This window comes from Hippopotamus amphibius, chromosome 8, assembly GCF_030028045.1.
Source record: "Hippopotamus amphibius kiboko isolate mHipAmp2 chromosome 8, mHipAmp2.hap2, whole genome shotgun sequence".
NCBI classification, from domain to species: domain Eukaryota; kingdom Metazoa; phylum Chordata; class Mammalia; order Artiodactyla; family Hippopotamidae; genus Hippopotamus; species Hippopotamus amphibius.
In genome coordinates, this window is record NC_080193.1 from 140422276 (window position 1) to 140442873 (window position 20598).

General features: G+C 35.7%; 1 protein-coding gene across 1 annotated transcript in view; it reads left to right on the forward strand.

Annotated features, from left to right (window-relative positions):
• Positions 1-18684, forward strand: part of LOC130858153 (sodium channel protein type 2 subunit alpha) — a 147458-nt gene extending 128774 nt beyond the window's left edge. Inside the window, exons 21-27 of the mRNA XM_057744103.1 lie at positions 2357-2479; positions 3477-3758; positions 5051-5104; positions 7862-7999; positions 8361-8465; positions 13206-13476; positions 14982-18684. Of these exons, the coding sequence (XP_057600086.1) occupies positions 2357-2479; positions 3477-3758; positions 5051-5104; positions 7862-7999; positions 8361-8465; positions 13206-13476; positions 14982-16177 (2169 nt within the window). The 3' untranslated portion in view covers positions 16178-18684. The remainder of the gene's footprint in view (positions 1-2356; positions 2480-3476; positions 3759-5050; positions 5105-7861; positions 8000-8360; positions 8466-13205; positions 13477-14981) is intronic.
• The last annotated feature ends 1914 nt before the right edge of the window (positions 18685-20598 follow it).

Sequence of the window (20598 nt, forward strand, 5' to 3'; positions counted from 1 at the left end):
ATATTCTAAATAATGTATAAAGCTACATACAGAATTATATCAAAAGTTTACTGGCAATAAAATAAGACAATACATAATACTTGAAACCACATGTGTTTGGACATTACAGACAAAGGAAAAATATACCAAGACAACGCCAGTTCTTTTATTTGTATAATGAGATTATGGATGATACTTTTCCTTATTTTCTCTATGTGATTATGATACATTGGTAAATTTTAATACAGTTATCTGATATTTAATCTATCTATGTGATAATAAAGGCATTAAGTCAATGTTACCTAAATATAAAGAAATTTTTAGGAGAAATCTAGTTGAAATCTATGAGCTGCTGCTCATATTACCTAGTGTATTCTGATATTTACCTTCTTAGATTTAAGAAAACTATTATGATAATTATTAAACTAATCAATATTTCACTTTGTGTCAAATATATTTATTGATCTTTCATTTCACTATGGAAGATACAAATGTGAATGCCATTTTTCTGAGCCTATGCGAGCCAGGCAACTAGTGAGGACAGATATGTATACAACAAGAAGATGACATCTATATTAGAAATCCCACCTGCTTCACTGAGGAAGGAGCAGAGTCTTCATGAGAGCAGTGCAGTGCAAGCTGGTATTTGAGGGATGACAATGTCAGCAGGTACAGATGAGGGAAAAGACACCAAAGCCTTAAAGGCACTGATACATGCCAAGCAGGGCTTGTTCACAAAACAAGTAGCCCTATAGGATAGGCCAGTGCCACAGGGCAAGGGAAAGCATTTTGTAATAAGATTCTGAGGTAAGAAAGGTAAATTGGAGAAGAGGTTGAAGGACTTGAGATGCCATCCAAAGAAATTTAGATCTATGATTTAGTAAAGAAGCTGCTGAAGAATTATCTATGGAAAGTGACAAGAAAAGCTCACTCTTTCAGGGAGAGAAATTCGGTGGAGGTGTCAATGATGGACCAGAGGAGATTACTATAGGGGCCAAAGACCAATTAAGCCCAGAAAGAGAAGAGGGTCTATATGTATCTCCTTGTCATATTTAACTACACAAGACATATAAAATTGTATATTTTACTACTTCTTTAGCCAATAAATACTACCCCTGTTCAGAATTATTTTCTTATGCCTAACTTTTATCTTTCATCCTTTAATTTATGCCTATATATTTTTCATTCTGTCTTCAGAGAAGATAAAGTACTATAGGTCCTCTTGTTTTATATACAGAAGATCGTCACAGTAAATGATAATTCAGTAACTTTATTTTTCAATTATCTGTGAAGAGGAGTCTTACAAAGCCTAACAGTTTAGATTTTAGGAAAAATATAAAAACCAATTAAGAAATTTTTATAGATTAATTTTTTTCCAAATTTAGAGGGTTTTCTATTTCAGATTACATGGGCAAAATTAATTGGAATAAATCAAGTTTCACTGTAAAAATTTTCTATGTGCTTCACTTATTTTTCTTAAAAAATGTATTTTTCAAATGTCCACTAATACCATATTCTTAAAAGCTATATGACACATCTGTTCTCATTTTTTTGTTTTTGAAATTCGGATGCACATCTTTTCTTAGCCTGTATAGTTTTAAAGAGTTTTCTATGTATTTTCAAAGTTAATCAGACATGAACAACACCTATGGCAGTTGTTCTTTTCCTTTTTAGCTGAGATTTTAGAACTTTCATCAGCTACGTGAGTCATCTGTTTGAATGACTAAAGAAAACAATGTTCTGACAATTTCTATTTAGTTATACTAAAGTCTCAGCTTTTTTTTACTTAATTATTTTAATTTTCCCTAATTAATGATCTTATGCTCTCACACTGACGTTTACAGGAAGACTAAGCCAGAGTTTAGAAACCTAGACCTTTCTGAATGTGTTTATATTCAGAGTCAACAGTGGTTTGCATAGTTTAATTGCATGCTTGAAATAAGTTTTAATTTCTCTTCCAGGTCTGCTGAATAATATAGTAAATGATACAGTTTTACAAATCTATAGATAAAAATTTCATTTCAGTGTCATTCTTTTTCTTGCTTTACATTTAATTTTTAAAAGTTTTCTTGTCAAGAATCTTGAAAGAAAAAGGAACATATGTAGCGTCTTCTTTTTCACAAGTTTATAGCAGTGGTTCTCAAAGTGTGGCACACACAGGCCAGTATCCTTAGCCTCACAAGGGAATTTGAAGAAATGGAAATTCTCAGGCCCCACCTCAAACCTTGGCCGGTGATCTGTGGTTGCAACAAGCCCTCCAGGTGATTTTGATAGTCACTAAAATTTGAGAACTACTGGTTTATTGCATAGAGAAAGGTTGAATTGCATATGCATTTTTGCCTGTGAATAAGGAAATTGTGTTGCTTTTTCTGTATAGGTCTCATTGGTTAGCTTAACTGCAAATGCTTTGGGCTACTCAGAACTTGGTGCCATCAAATCCCTCAGAACACTAAGAGCTCTGAGGCCACTGAGAGCCTTATCCCGGTTTGAAGGCATGAGGGTAAGACCAAATGCTTTAGAATTTGCTGGAATTATAATTGAAAACAAACTGCCATTTTTAACCTTAGACATGAGAAGTCCATGTTGAATTTGTGTCTTCCACATTCATACTTATGTAACCAATCTATCAATAATATCTGTCGGACATCCATAAACTTGACACCATTGGAGGCACTCACAGAATATAATGCCTGAATAACTGCTTCTAATTAGAAACAATTAGATTGCTTCTAACTAGATTTTTTCACTCTGTGGGAAGTTTCTAGCATCATGTGTAGGTTTCTGATGTGAGTCAAGATTAGTTATGTTCATTTCGTTTATAAATGTGCAGGAAATCCCACTCACTATAATTTGAAACCACCAAATTGTTCCTCACCATTTTTCTTCCCTGCTCCATGTGATGTGTTTTGAGCCTTTTAAAATCCGAACCTGGCCTTTTAGCTTTCAAACGAAGGCTGAGATGACTAAAAAGTAGGTCAGCTGTGGAAATCTAACACTCATTTAGAAAGGTGGTACAAAAGAACCGGGAGGAATTCATGCTGCCATTTGTCATCCCCTGGGGCACAAAACCTGAGACCACATACCCTCAGCACTGAGGAAACAATGATGCCCTGGCTCAGTAGATTTAGCTATTCAAAAAAGAACTTTTAGATGCTTTTTTGGTGATATTTTAAAATAGTTACTTAGGGCTTTCTCTGAATGTTGCAAAAACAACCAGAAACAGATGATGTGTGTAGGTGTGTGTGCTCCTATGCTTGTGTGCACATGGTTGCATAGAAAGGAATGGCTAGCTATTAATTTCTTTTCACTTTACCCATTTAAACTCTACTGTTTTTGCAGTAGCTATTTTAATTTTTTCAAAAGAGAATCAAACTTTCAGTACTAGAATGATTTTCATATTTTCTATATCAGTTTGCATATGTAATGACCTAAATTCCTAGTCCTTCCATAGATCTGACTCTCTTTTCACTTCTTTTTCCATCTCATTTCTGTGCCAGGTTGTTGTCAATGCCCTTTTAGGAGCCATTCCATCCATAATGAATGTACTTCTGGTTTGTCTGATCTTTTGGTTAATATTCAGTATCATGGGAGTGAATCTCTTTGCTGGAAAGTTTTATCACTGTATTAACTACACCACTGGAGAAATGTTTGATGTCAGCGTGGTCAACAACTACAGTGAGTGTAAGGCCCTCATAGACAGCAACCAAACTGCCCGGTGGAAGAATGTGAAAGTCAATTTTGATAACGTGGGACTCGGGTATCTTTCTCTGCTTCAAGTAGTAAGTAACCTATTATTATTCACTGTGATATATTATTAAAATGAGTCCAAAATTATTCTTTCTCATTGTTTACAAATACATCCTTTTCAAGCCCATCTGCCTAGCTTCTTCCTCACTCATGGCCGAACTGTCTTTTCGGCACCGTATTGGAAACTGGACAGCTCTACAAAGTTTACAGTCTCCCGGAATAAGCCTCATGTTCCCAGCACAGGTCTTTGTTACTGAGCTTTCTGTGTAGGTTCCCACTGTTTTCCCCTGTCCCTTACCTAAGCAAAGTAGGGGCACCGGCCCGAGGGTAGGCTTGGAAAGATGGCTGTGGGAGGGATCGTAGATTTCTGTCTTCCTTCTCAGGTACCAGGCAGTCTCTAAACCCTTGCCAAGTCTCCACCCACCCAACCTTCACCACCACCATAACCAAATATACCCTCACACGGACTCCTGCCTTGATTTCTATCTTCCTGCCTGCTGCTTGAACACTTTCAGATAGGGAGATTGAGTTCTTGCAAATGAAAACCTTCCTATCAAGTGTATTATGTCGGCTATAATTTCATAAAAATCCATTCAGCTTCTCAACTGACCACGCTAAGTCATGTCCACATGTTCCCTGAGATGATCCACCTACACAATACCCAGCACGAGGTGAGTATCGTGGGGTCCTGTGGCGCTCAGGAACTGGAAAACAATGCACAAGACTTGTCTTCAGGATTATTATGCACCTCTCCCCCCTCCAATATTTTAAAAAGTAAATTGCAGTTAAATATAATGTTTGTTTTCGGATTAGAATGCTTCTTATAGAATAATTGCCTCAAAATAGTATCTTTAGCAATATTGAGGAGAGTTTCAAGAACAAACCATCAAAATTGATGGTTGGTGATAATATCATTTAGAAAAGGATAAGCAGAAAAGAAAGTATTAAGAGCAAACAATGCAGCATATTCTTTAGTTTGTCTGAAGGTAGTACTATATACCTGAAATTATTTCGTGTTATAGTCTTGTAGATACATCAGAGTCAAAGGTTGTTGATGATTGCTTTTACATTAGCATATTGTTATATCCATCATGATTTAATTATAGATGTTAAAGTCTCATAGAAAGCTGTTGTAGATGAATACGAAGGAAGAGCTTTCAAAGCATATGTTGTAAAACTTTGCCCAAAGAGTTTAAATATTAATTCCAAACTATACTATATACTGTTTTTGAATGAATCTTGGTCAATCAATTTGATATTTAATCTCTTTCTTAGAATGATAATTTGTGAAGGAAAAAATTAAATGATGTGACTTTTTTTACAGGCCACATTTAAGGGGTGGATGGATATCATGTATGCAGCTGTTGATTCACGAAATGTAAGTCTATTTAGAGGGAAAATTGTTTAATTTGATCCAGTGAATATTTCTACAGTGTTGTAATTTAGTGATATTGCCAATGAAATAAAACCATGGATCAATTTATAGAGTACATCTATATTAGAAGAATACAATATTCAACCTTACATTACTTTTTCCAAAATTCGATGGGAATATATTTCTCTACTTACTGTGAATCTTTTAATATATCTTCCTAATATCTAGCATGGCGCCTGGCACTTAAGAATTTGTTGACTCTGTTTGCAAAATGATACATTTTATTTTTGGTTCTGATAGTTCTCGCCATGAATTAAAAGCCCTCACAGGCACTTTTTCATCTGTCATAGATTTTTTTCCAGCTTTTCATCTTTCTTGTGATAAGAAAGGATCAGACTAATGGTGGAAAAAAACAAACAGAAAACAAAACAAACATACAAAAAACCGAATGGTGTTTCTCTCTGGGAAGTGAGATTTTGTGGTAGAAGGAAGGGGCTTTCATAACCTACCTATACACATCAGCACTTTTGAAATTTTGTATAATCTCTGTTAATTTAATAATAATCGAGGAAATCACATTTTGAAAAAGAGATTGGCTTCTGGTATATTGCCAGAGCATAGTGATTAAGCTCAAAATGTTATATCCCTGACACCTTAGAAAGTGTTCCTGATTTTTTTTCACTTTATTTAAAATATAGAATGCAAGCACTTAACGCCCTCCATTGTATCTCTGTTACTATCAGGAATCCCAGTTATGGGCTTTTTTGAATAATAGTGATAATTTATTATTTATTACCACTCACTAAAAGGGCTTTCTTATATTATCTCATTTTCTGCAGTAGTTTTCTACCTATTTGATTAATTCACTTAAAGTTCTCTCCACATTTCTTAATAACCTACATGACATGCAACTTACTTTCAGTTTCTTCCTTAATAACCTAGCGTACACTATCTGCTATGTAACCCCTCGGCATTCAAGCACTTTACAAAAGATGGAATCCAACTGGCCACTATAATTATAAAAGTTTATTCACTCTTACTCCCATTAGTCAATAAAGAAATAAAAATTTAAACCAAAATTAGATATTACCTACACATCTTCCTGATTGGCAATATTAGAAAAGTCTGATAGTTATAAGGGCTGCCAAGAATAAACAGCAACAAGGACTCTAGTATGCTGGCGGGGGAAATGGGTACATATTGCTTTAAAAAAGTTGAGCATTATCAGCATTATTGATTAAAGCTCAAGCTATTCTTTAACCCCACAATTCCATTTTTATCTGTATATTCTATAGAAACTTGTGTACATATATAGGAGAATCTATTTTACAAGATTGAAAATAAGTTTTTTTGCATTAGTGAGAAACTGGAAACAACTCAAAAGTAGTAGAACTAGGCAAATAATTAAGTATTATACGGTGTTGAAAATGATATATAAATACAGCATACATTATAATACAGATGAATCTTAAAATATAATTGCTATAACAAATGCGTCTACTAGACAAAATGTAGACACAACTAACCTTATTGTTCAAGAATGCATACTTAGGTGCTAACTCTAAAGAAAAAGCAAGGAAATAATTACTGTAAAAGTCAAGATAATGATTACCTCTAGCGGGGATGGTAAAATTTATGTTTGGGAAGGACACATGAAGGGTTTCTGACATCTCGGGTTTTGAAATTCACTTTATAAGAATTTATTATGTTTTACACTTATGTGCTATGCACTTTTCTGTATGTATTGTATTTACTTTTAAGGCATTTAAAAATATCATGTTTTATCACTGTCCGCTACACACACGCATTAGTAAAAGAAAAGTCTCATCAAAGAATAGGTACTTTTACAATATTTCCAATATTTTCTATTTTACCCTATTTCATTAGAAAAGAAATTCATGTTGGCCATTACCCTCTAAATTGATTTCATGACACAATGGGTCATTATCTGCCTTCATTGCCACCTGTGACTGGTTGACTGAGTTGGTTAGAAGAATGTCCTGTGAGACCTCAACTACAGATTACAGCCAAAACTAAAACCAGCTGTCGTACTTCTTTTTATCAGAATTGGGCTGGACGAAGGAGGGCTTCATTGTTTCAGAAACAGTGCTTAAGGCCTGCTGAGTAGGAGGATGAATCAATAGACTCATTTTCAGAATGGAAAGATCCTGCTGATGTACCTATATCCACACATACAATAATAATTCTAGTCTATCAAGAGAAATATGTAATAGGAATCAAAGCTTTACACTTAGCTATTACTATTGGCCAGGCGCTGTTCTAACACTTCTCATGTAGTAACATGTTTAACCTTCCCAACTACCATAAAAGGCATAAAAGGAGTAGGTTCTATTTTTTTTTTTCATTTTACAGATGAGGAAACTGAGTCAGAGAGAGTAAAATTTGAAAGTTTAAAACATAGACTAGTGTGACTCTAATACCTCTTCTGTAGGAAGAGGAAATCTTCACTTTGCGTGCCCCACTGGGGTCTTCAAAGTGCATTCATAATCCAGTCACGTATTGGGTGAAACCGCTTTTAATTATTCAAGCTTTTCTATGCGTTTTTTCACTTTCTTCAGTCAGTGAACAGTCTTAGAGACTCTTCAATAGATGTGTCAGACTTGATGTTTCATAAAATCTGTTTTTTTTAAAATTTCCGTTGATAGAGACATGCTTTGCTTTGAGAATTGAACATTCACTGATGTCTTTTTTATGAAACAAGTATTAGGTCTAATAGTTATCATTTTTCATATTTTGTAGGTAGAATTACAACCCAAGTATGAAGACAATCTGTACATGTATCTTTATTTTGTCATCTTTATTATCTTTGGGTCATTCTTCACTCTGAATCTTTTCATTGGTGTCATCATAGATAACTTCAATCAACAGAAAAAGAAGATAAGTATACTAAAGCTTTAGCTCTGCTCTAAAATGTGAACTAAACATACCATAGTATTTCATTTTGGCTCCAAATGCAGTCACCAGAAAGAAAGAATACAAAATTCAGAAATCATTTTGAGACACTTAATCATGCATGAGTGTGTGATTGACAGTTCATACAGTGTGTGTTGATATTTGCACTATAGAAAGCTGACCGATATGGCGCAACTTATGCATTGAATATACACGTCTCTAAAATACATATATTAATTAGTAACATCAGAATAAAATGTGGAGCCATGTTTCACACAATTACTAAGATGGACTTTATAGCTAGCAAAGAACGGGATTTTTACAAGTTTTCCTTTCATTTCTTTACTTTGGAGGTCAAGACATTTTTATGACAGAAGAACAGAAGAAATACTACAATGCAATGAAAAAACTGGGTTCAAAGAAACCACAAAAACCCATACCTCGACCTGCTGTAAGAATAACATACTTTCACCATTAGTAAAAGCTATGTTATCTATCACTTTTACAGCCCAAATTGCTAGATACTAATTATTGTGCATTTGCAAAACAAGGTTTTTGCCTTAGCAATGTGACTAGCTTGCCTAAGTAGCCTAAGTATTTTTATTTTATATATACATAATATGTATAAATTATGTAATATATTTTATATAGACATAAAATATGTATAAATTAAAATGTTCGGATTTATATGCCAATATTATTCCATAGGATTGATGTCATAGAGTGCTGCTAATAATGCGGAGAGGAAAACACATTCATATACACATAGTGTGAGGATACTGACTGTTCTCAGAGCACAGTGGGGACCCACTGGGGTAACTGATACATCTTGCATATGCACCATATTCTGTCCAATGCTGCAGACCAAATGAAATCATTAATGAAACAAGTCACGTCTTGTTTTTTCCTGGTTTTTAAGAAAAATCTATTTCCTCCTGGCATTTTACTCCTAAGTCAGATGACATCATTCTTTATGACTTTTTATGACTATTCCAAATGTACATTTGCCAATGGCTACTGGTTCTGTTTGGTTGCTGCAGGGAGAGTCCCTGAGTTCTTCCATAATGCCTGAAAGAACAGCTCAGATATTAAGTTTCAGAACTCCTCCCCCAAGGTATTCATGGTACAAGGCAATCCAGCATTCCCCAGGAATCATGACTCTATGACTCCATTAGTGACGACGTAAAACTGACCAAGCTTATGTTCTGTTCGTAAGTTGGCCAAAAGCTCAAAGAAAGTGGATAGTTATATTGGACAAAACATAAGGAATATACAGTTTGAGTCCATCCTTTGAGAAATAATGCAACTTGAATGGATGGAGAGAAAAGCAGAGAAGACATATACTCCAAAGTCATGGAAATAAATACTGTAGTGGAGAATAGTGATACATTTGAAATAGTGAGTAGTAAACAAACACAAGGTTTTCTGGGTTGAATGAGTCAAGGTTACCATTATGAGTCTGAAGAAATCAATCTTGATTAAGCCAAATAAAAATATAATATAGTTAAATGAACAGCACAGTAATGTGAATAAAAAGGGATTTTAGAGACCGGTATAAGAAGATGTTAGAGACAAAATAATGCTGGGCCTAAGACAAGAAGAGGAACCCTTATATACAAGAGGTTGAGTCCATAATATGGGGTCATGCCAATAGGACTGGAACACAGGAAATAAATGAGCCAACAAGAAGACTCAGTGGGATGAGGCAGCTATAAAATATAGGAAAAGAGGGAGGACATGTAGATAATTAAGAATGTAAAATGGTTAATGTTTTATGAAGTTATTGATTCCACTAACAGAAACAAGTCTTATAAAGGCATTTGAAAAGTTTAGGCCTCGTGGATATGAGAGAAGGATTTTAGAGATGTCATTGTCAGACACTGAGTCTGAAGCATAGATTCATTTTTGAAAGATAATTAGAATATATTTAAAAAAAAGAAACAAAAAGTGCTGAGCATGAAGCCTTGGGCACTTCACCATTATAGGAAGAGGTAAATTAGTGAAGGACTGAGATTTATCAATAAGAAGCATATATATAGATATATGATTGAGAAAAAAAATTGTTAATGGCTATTTAATTACATCAAAAGACAGATTTACCTGGACAGGGGCAGGGATGCACAGGAAACAATTAGGGCTTTTAGTTAGAATATTATTGCCAACAATTTGGCAAATTAAGAAACGATTCGGTAAAACCTATCCATTCAGTCATTCATTAACAGTGTACTATGCTAAGCATTTGGAATTAAATATTGAACCATAGAGAGTCTATTTGGTAATCAAATAGTCACACCAACAAATAGAAATATCCAAGAAGGAAAGAATCCATTTGGCTGTGAGAGCTGATGAGAAAGAAGGGGCCAATTAATCAGGGAAGTTAGGGAAGGCTTCACTGAAGCATGAGCTGAGGCCTGAAGAAGAATGAGAAAGTGTCAATAGGCAAAATGGGAAGAGAAGAGGAATATATATGTGCAGCCTCTGAGGTAGGAAGGCCAGTGAGGCTGGAGTGCAGAGAGTGGGGGTTCATTTGGGATGTGGTGAGAATGAAGAGGTTCGGGTGGGCCAGACTTTTCTGGGCTTCACAGGCGATATTCAAGAGTAGTCTTGACCTTAGAACAATGGGAAGCCATTGAAGGGGACGTGGTCATTTTGGGTTTTGTGAATATCACTCAGCCAGCATTGACAGAGGCAGTATGTGTGTTGTAGACTCGTTTTGGAACTATTTCAGAGATGATAGGCAGCCTGAATCAGAACGGTATGGAGATGAATGAAATGGATGGATTTGTGAGCTAGCACAGGAATGAAATTAAATGGTTTATTAATTGACTATGAGAAGTAAAGAAGGAAGCAGCAAAGATGACTTATGAGTTTCCGCCTTACACAACTGGATGAATAGCGGTGTCATGCCGAATATGAGGTAGGGACATAAATGAAGAAAAAATTGGGGATGCTAATTAACAGAATTTGACAATCAAAATTAGCATCTGAAAGAGAATGAATGTTTAGAAGTAGAAGTAAAATAAAGTTTCTAAAGATTGAGAAATTAGGTTCAGAGCAAAGCAGGAGTTCTGGAGAGGAAGAGATTGAAGAGAAAGGGAATAAATATAGAATAAAATCGCACAGGATGTGGCTCAAGAACAGTGCAGACTAGGTTAGAGAGGGAAAGGGACTGAGTCCTCCAATGAATATGAAGTAATACAGAAAAAGATAGGTATGGAAATCAAGATAATATAAAATGAACAAGGAAGTAGAGGAGTTTCTTTATACCAATTGACTTCAGTGTTCTCAAAAAAGAAGTAAGAATAGAGGGTACAAGAATGGGACATTTCTGAGAAGTTTGAAACTATCCTGGGAGCAAGTGAGGGACAAAGGATTGCTAATCATTGTCAAGGGCCAGGAGAAAGTGACAGAACATACATCTTTGGTGAACAAGGCCTCAAGTTTATATAGCTTCCTCCAGCATATTCTGAAATTTAGATTGGAGACAGTGATCTGTGACTGGGAATTGGAGTTGTACGTTGAGATAACGCACTAGAAAACTAAATGGGCCGAGAATCTAAGGAGCTTTTTATTGATCATGCTGACATGAAAATAAACAGCAAGTTTCTGCTTTTAAGCAATTTTGAATCTACTACACTCTAGGTGCTGTATCTGCGGAAGAGAAAAGTTTTAAAATTAAATAAGAGCAAACCGTTCGCAATAAAGTGTCATCAGTTTTACGACAAATGTAAGCACAAAGTTTTCTGAGATCACAGAGGGCTTAAATCTTAAAACTGAGTTAGGATTCACCAGATTGAGCAGGGGTGTCTGGTAATACCCCTTGAGAGACATGTTATGACAGAGGAGACAGAGAAACAAGATGTAATGATATGGTACAAGAGTGGCAGGAAATATCAGAATGGTAGAAATAAGGGGAACATATATAAACAGACTTGGAAAAGTAAACTTCAGTAAACAAGAGCTTAGAACAAAGGGTTTACAACTGGACTTAGAAGTACTTAGGCTGAAGGAGGCCCTAGAAGGACAGATCCACCTGAAACAATAGAAATCCAGTTCAGCAGGCTAAATGTGTATTCAGTGAAAATAGCAAAATATAACAGACAGGTGGTGTTTGTTGTCCCAGAATTTCAGTGGGGACTAATGGATGCCTCTACTAGTGGAAGGAAGCACACTAGCATAGAGAATCCAGGCACACGTGCTGATATGGGAAAGCAGACTGACTGTGAGCATAGAGGTAGCAGAACATCTGTAGTTCTCGTTGAGAAGGTAGAGGACAACCTAGCAGAGGTAAGTCAAGGCCCAAGCCCAAGGGTGCCTGAATACTAAGCAGATAGAGGCAAAAAGGAAGAAAACAGGGTGCAATGAGCAGAACTAGTTTACAAGATGAGGACTTAATTTCCTAAACAAGACGTAGGGCTAGTTAGTGCTTGGAAATAAGGTCAAAATGGAATAGGGCAAAGTTGGAACATCTGAATTGTGAACTGCAGTTTTTTTAAAGATGATTTTATTCTTATAGAAGAGTTACCTCATATAATCTTCACCCTGCTTTCCTTTATTTTAACATCTTACATAACCATAGATTGGTTAGCAAAACGAAGAAATTCATCCTGATATAATACCATAAAATAAAATATAGAACTTAACTGGATTTCACCAACTATTCCACTAATGTCCTTTTTCTTGAACTGTAATCCTAAAAACATCTTCTCAGCTGAACCCTAAGGTAGGATTTAAGGTTCTGTGGCTTTGCTGGCAGTTGGGGGGATATAAAGAGAGAAACTAGGGAGAAAATGATAGAAAAAACTAGGGAAAGTATTTATTCATTAGTTCTTCAAAGTTAATTTTGATGCTCACCCCCAACAAGGGAATAACAAAGATTCATTATAGTGGCAAATATTTACTAACTGTCCATCGAACATATGGTGACGTTCTGGCCACTGAGAACCTAACAAGTCGTTATTAACATAAAACCAGTTTATAAAATCTGGTATCATGAACAGTATAAATAAAACAAATACGTTTGCAAAGAGTTGGATATTCCAGTATACAAAATTTTCTTCCAAGTGTAAAACAAGCATGGAGTATTTTTTAATAAAAGCTGCGTTTTCATATTGCTATGTTAAAACCAGATAAGTTGAATGTGATTTTTTTTTCCAGTTTCTAAGTGCATTTTACATATTCTTTGTTTCAGAACAAATTCCAAGGGATGGTCTTTGATTTTGTAACCAAGCAAGTCTTTGACATCAGCATCATGATCCTTATCTGCCTCAACATGGTCACCATGATGGTGGAAACTGATGACCAGAGTCAAGAAATGACAAACATTCTGTACTGGATTAATCTGGTGTTTATTGTTCTGTTTACTGGAGAATGTGTACTGAAACTAATCTCTCTTCGTTATTATTATTTCACCATCGGATGGAATATTTTTGACTTTGTGGTGGTCATTCTCTCCATTGTAGGTAAGAAGAGATGCTTTTACTCATTTAAGGAATTTAGTAGTTAAAATTTGTGTTTTAAAACTTTAAAGTTTTTTTCACTAATCTTTCTCATTGACCCCAAGATTTCAAATAAAAGCCTAATTGTTAGTCCATTCTCAGCTTGTCATTTCTCTAATGGCATGCTGTGCATGAAATGATGTGTACAAAAAAGAATTTATATCTGCAGCTTTCATTTATCATCTTGTCTCATTTCAGAAGAAAATAACTGCCACTTTAGCATACTACTCCTGTAGTACAGACAAGTATTGCTTTGAATAAACAATTCATGCACACGTCCACATAGAAATCATTACAAGTGGTCGAATAGTCCATGGATAATTGTCCTTGATAATTGGAATAGCATGCTGTGTGTTTATGTATATTCAGTTATACAAGCTTCATGTTATCTTTGGGTTCAGATAGTTTTCTGTGGTGTGTAATATTCTTTTTCAGAAGTAGACATTTTGTTCAAAAATTCAAAGCAAATTAATATAATAAATACATATTAAATGTTTGTGTGTAGGACACTAAAGGAGGTGCTGAAAGTAAGGTTTTGCCTGTTTGAGGAAAGAGATCATATACGCAGAGAGAAAAAATAGTATTCCACTATTTATACACTTTCGCTGGTTAGATAGAAGAACTTTGAAACAAGGTAGCATTCCATTTGATCCTGATGAGGATGGTATGTAGGATAATATAGTGATTAAGGGATGAGACTCCTGGGTCCTACAGACCTGACCTGGCGTTTCCCTATTTTCACTGCTTATCAGCTCTGTGACCTATGGCAAGTTATCTCACCTCTCCAATCCTTGGTTTTCCAAAGAGTATTTTTGTAAAGTGGTGTTGTGAGGATTAAATTAGATTATGAAAGTAAACATACTTAGCACTATGCCTAGCACAAAGAAAAGACTTAGTAAATGTTAAACCTAGCAACAACAACAAAACTAGCTATTATCACCATTTAGCAATACATGAAATCATCAGGATTCAGTTCCAAGTATGTCTATCTTGAAAGCCTGCTTTGTTTCCTGTATGTTATTCTGCCACTTCCCAAATAAAATGGATCAAAACCATCTCAGAGAGTAAGAACGCTCATATCCCTGATCCAAAATCACATGCTTTATCCATTAATTCTTATGCAAATACTGGAACTAGTATTTTAGAAACACAAATCCATTTCTATGCTTGGCTACCATGTATTGTGTCTTGATAGATGCTTTTCTTGAATCAGGAAAAATGACCATTAATACCTTCAGTTAGTATAAAGGTATTAATGTTATAACACTAAACATATCAGTTTCATTTTGCTAAACAAATATTGCAGATTATGGCCATGGAAATTGTGTATGTGTGTGTGTGTGTGTGTGTATACCCAATTCTCATGTCCACATTTTGTAAAGCTAGTTAGTGCTTATCTCAGAAATGTAAATTTTCATTTGCTGCCATTAAATATAACATTGTTTTTGTTGTATCCTGGCTTTCCTTAGGTATGTTTCTGGCTGAGCTGATAGAGAAATATTTTGTGTCCCCTACCCTGTTCCGAGTGATCCGTCTGGCCAGGATTGGCCGAATCCTGCGTCTGATCAAAGGGGCCAAGGGGATCCGCACGCTGCTCTTTGCCTTGATGATGTCCCTTCCTGCATTGTTCAACATCGGCCTCCTGCTCTTCCTGGTCATGTTCATCTACGCCATCTTTGGGATGTCCAACTTCGCCTATGTCAAGAGGGAGGTTGGAATTGATGACATGTTCAACTTTGAGACCTTCGGCAATAGCATGATCTGCCTGTTCCAGATTACCACCTCCGCTGGCTGGGACGGGTTGCTGGCACCTATTCTTAATAGCGGACCTCCAGACTGTGACCCTGAAAAAGATCACCCTGGCAGCTCAGTGAAGGGAGACTGTGGGAACCCATCTGTTGGGATTTTCTTTTTTGTCAGTTACATCATCATATCATTTCTGGTCGTGGTGAACATGTACATCGCCGTCATCCTGGAGAACTTCAGTGTTGCTACTGAAGAAAGTGCAGAGCCCCTGAGTGAGGATGACTTTGAGATGTTCTATGAGGTTTGGGAGAAGTTTGATCCCGATGCCACCCAGTTCATAGAGTTCTCCAAGCTCTCTGATTTTGCGGCTGCCCTGGATCCTCCTCTTCTCATAGCAAAACCAAACAAAGTCCAGCTCATTGCCATGGATCTGCCCATGGTCAGTGGGGACCGGATCCACTGCCTCGACATTTTATTTGCCTTTACAAAGCGTGTTTTGGGTGAGAGTGGAGAGATGGATGCCCTTCGAATACAGATGGAAGAGAGATTCATGGCATCGAACCCCTCCAAAGTCTCCTATGAGCCCATTACAACCACTTTGAAACGCAAACAAGAGGAGGTGTCTGCTATTGTTATCCAGAGGGCTTATAGACGCTACCTCTTGAAGCAAAAAGTTAAAAAAGTTTCATGTATATATAAGAAAGACAAAGGCAAAGAAGGTGATGGAACACCCATCAAAGAAGATATCCTCAATGATAAACTAAATGAGAATTCCACTCCAGAGAAAACCGATATGACACCTTCCACCACGTCTCCACCTTCCTATGACAGTGTGACCAAACCAGAAAAAGAAAAATTTGAAAAAGACAAATCAGAAAAGGAAGACAAAGGGAAAGATATCAGGGAAAGCAGAAAGTAAAAAGAAACAAAGAATATTCCATTTTGTGATCAACTGTTTACAGCCCGTGATGGTGATGTGTTTGTGTCAACAGGACTCCCACAGGAGGTCTATGCCAAACTGACTGTTTTTACAAATGTATACTTAAGGTCAGTGCCTATAACAAGACAGGGGCCTCTGGTCAGCAAACTGGGACTCAACCAACCAGAGAAACAGCATCGACAGGAGGTTTCTGTGTTCACAACCAGCTGACACTGCTGAAGAGCAGAGCGTAATGGCTACTCAGACTCTAGGAACCAATTTAAAGGGGGGAGGGAAGTTAAATTTTTATGTAAATTCAACATGTGACACTTGATAACAGTAATTGTCACCACTGTTTATGTTCTAACTGCCACGCCTGCCATATTTTTACGAAATGTATGCTGTGAATTTATCACTTTTTTTTTAATTCACAGGTTGTTTACTATTATATGTGACTATTTTTGTAAATGGGTTTATGTTTGGGGAAAGGGAGTAAAGGTAAGAAATTCTATGTTTCTCTATTGTGTAACTGGATATATTTTAAATGAAGGCATGCTGCACTTGTCATTCTCACATGAAAAAAAAAAATCACACCACAAAAGGAAAGAGTTTACTTCTTGTGTCAGGATGTTTTTAGATTTTTGAGGTGCTTAAATAGCTATTCATGTTTTTAAGGTGTCTCATTCAGAAAAATTTTACTGTGCCTGTAAATGTTCCATACAATTCACAAGCATTAAAAAGTTGTTTTATTTTTACATAACCCATTACATGTTCATGTATATATGTACATATGTATATGTGTGTGTATATACATACATATGTATACACACACACACGCACACACACACACACACACACACACATACACCATTACATAGTCTTTCAGAGTCCTGGCAGCATGACTATAACATTTTTGATAAGTGTCCTTTGGCATAAAATAAAAATATCCTATTAGTCCTTTCTAAAAACCTGAATTGACCAAAAACATTCCCCACCACCACTTTATAAAGTTGATTCTGCTTTTTCCTGCAGTATTGTTTAGCCATCTTCTGCTCTTGGTAAGGTTGACATAGTATATGTCAATTTAAAAAATAAAAGTCTGCTTTGTAAATAGTAATTTTACCCAGTGGTGCATGTTTGAGCAAACAAAAATGATGACTTAAGCACAGTATTTATTGCATCAAATATGTACCACAGTAAGTATAGTTTGCAAGCTTTCAACAGGTAATATGATGTAATTGGTTTCATTATAGTTTGAAGCTGTCACTGCTGCATGTTTATCTTGCCTCTGCTGCTGCATCTTATTTCTTCCACTGTTCAGAAGTCTAGTATGGGAAGCCATATGTCAGTGGAAAAGTGAAGCAAATTGTTCTACCAAGACCTCATTCTTCATGTCATTAAGCAATAGGTTGCAGCAAACAATGAAGAGCTTCTTGCTTTTTATCTTTCCAATCTTAATTGAATACTCTATGGTAAAAAGCCCAATGTACAAACATGTTGCAAGCTGCTTAATTCTGTTGAAAATATATGGTTAGAGTTTTCTAAGAAAATATAAATACTGTACAAAGTTCATTTTATTTTATTTTTCAGCCTTTTGTACATAAAATGAGAAATTAAAAGTATCTTCAGGTTGATGTCACAGTCACTATTGTTAGTTTCTGTTCCTAGCACTTTTAAATTAGAGCACTTCACAAAATAAGAAACAAAGACTAACATGCAGTGTAGGTTCCTGCTTTTTTATTAGTACTGTAAAATTTGCACACATTTCGATGTGAAACAAATCTCAGACCGAGTCCAGCATTTATTTGCTTTCAAATAGTGATGCCTTATCATCATAAAGAGGCTTAAGGAACGATCAGTTGATATTCTTGACATTGCTTGAATCAGATGTTTCCACCTAGTCTTTTTATTCAGTTAAATCATCAGTCTTTTCCTGTGTTTGTTTAAAGAGATAGATCTTATTCTTACTGACCCATATGGCACTAGAACTTTATCAGATATGATAAGGGATCCAAGGGGTTTTTTTTTCCCACAAAAATTATATAAGTGAAATTATATTACCAGTTACAGCAAAACATTTTGTGTTTATTTCACAAGCAACATTAAATGTAGATTCTTTATACTAAAGCTATTGACTTGTAGTGTGTTGGTGAAATGCATGCAGGAAAATGCTATTACCATAAAGAATGGTAAACCACATTACAATCAAGCCAAAAGAATAAAGGTTTTGCTTTTGTTTTTGTATTTAATTGTTCTGTCCTTGTTTCTATCCTTGAAATGCCGTTTAAGGGTAAATTTCTATCATGTAAAATGATCTATCAGAAAACATAAATGTAAAAATACACATTACATATAATAATTCATCTTTAAATTTTTTCATGGAATGGAAATGGATTAAGAAGAGTGTACTGGATATCTAGTTTTAATATTGGCCAAAAACCTAGATATGGTATTGGATAAAGTAGTGGAAAATTATAAAAATTAATAAAAAATTGACTAACATTTTAAGTTGTGCATCCTTTCTCCTTCTCGTCTAACTACTGTTTTGTTTTGTTTTATTATTCTCTTTTCCATTTTGGTTTCTCCCCTATGTATCCTTGTTCTACTTTTCTGTGTACTTTTCCATCCCTTCCTTGGGCCCTCGGTGTTTTTCATTCAGGATATTCTCCTTGTTTCTTTTCTGTTCACCAAATCTCTTGTTTATTACAGCCTGTACAACAAATCTATACACTTAGGCCCCTAATAATCTGTTGCACTGTAAAAAGTTCATATAATACCTTCCTATTCATTTCTACAATTTTGGGGGCAAAAATATTAAATGAGCTTGGATCTCACTCTTCGTAATATATATACAAAACTCCTCAAATGACACAGATTTGGTTTTTCCATTTAATTATGAAAAGTTTGGGAAATGTTTCTCAGTTCTGATTACCTATGAGAAATACCTGAGAAGCTTTAAAAAATGCCAATGTTTGAACGAAGACTGGACCAATTGAATTTATATCTCTGGGGATGAAACTTAAGCATCTAATTTTTTAAGGCTCCCCAATAGATGCTGATTCATACTTAGGGTCAAGGGCCAATGACAGGGTATCCTTGCTCAGTATGAAAAAATATTTTACAGGAAATGCACCTGTCCCCTTCAGGGCTTCATTGTATAAGTCATCATATACAAGTTCCCAATATGATGGCTTTGGGGTGTTTATCTTGTAGTGAGAGAGGTATTTATCCTTTTTTAAATTTCACAAGTATAGTTGATCTAAAATGTTGTGTTTAATTTCTACTGTATAGCAAAGTGACTCAGTTGTACATACATACATACATATATATATATTCTTTTCCAAATTATTTTCCATTATGGTTTATCACAGGATATTGAATATAGTTCCCTGTGCTAGACAGTAGGAGAGAGGTGTTTACCAAAGCGTGACATTGACCCATTTATATGAGGGGTTCTCTTCTAGGACTGTAGTTGGTGGAAAGGGAATTCTATCAGAATAGTTTAGAGAGCTTCTTCAAATTATATGTACACACTCACACATACAGCATGGCACTGCAACCGTCCCTAGAGGTTTAGGAAAGACTATGGATTCATACAGCAGTCCTCCAGGTGCCCTGTTGGGTAAGAACCATTAAAACTGGACCAATGGGAGGCAGCTTATAGAAAACATTCATTCGATTTGTCATTGTTAAGTCACAAAACTAAACAGGAAAGACTTCCATTCTTATGTTGGGCACTTCTCATCATTACATGTTTTCCTAAGCTCTGGTACAAGACAGCTCAATTTACAAAGAGAAGAGAGGAGTGAAGAAAAGAAGGGAGAAGCTGAAAAGGGAGAGGAGAAAGAAGAAGAGGAAAGAAGAACAGGAAAGTTGAGGAAAGGAAGGGAGGATAAGAAATAGGAGGGGATTCTTCCTAAATTATCCTCTGGAAAAAAGTCTTCTGTTGTTAATATGTACAGGAATAGTGGGGGAACAGGGAAGGAAGAGGCTAGGGGGAGATAAATTTTGCTTAGTTGTCAATACGTTAGATCCACAATATAAATGTGTTTCTCCTCTCACTTTTTTTTTAAAGAAAAAACACCTATGAAAAAGTTGAAGAGGACATTATGCAAGTAAATGTTACAATGATTGTGTGAATCGTGAGTTTTTTCTTTCATCTGAACTAAATAAATATTTGAGTGTCTACTACATATCAGCTTTATGATAGGAGCTGAGAGATCAAAGATGAACGTTAACTGTCCAAAGAAGGGTTGTAGCCAAAGGTGAAGAGCCTTGAAAGTTATGCTAAAGAGTCCAGAATTTATTCTGTTGATTGCGTGCCCTTAAGCAGTAGAATGAACAGCAAAGTCAGCTACATCTGTACCTATTTAAGCTGATAGTAATAGGGGTACATTGCCTGTTTTTGCTAATATTTTACA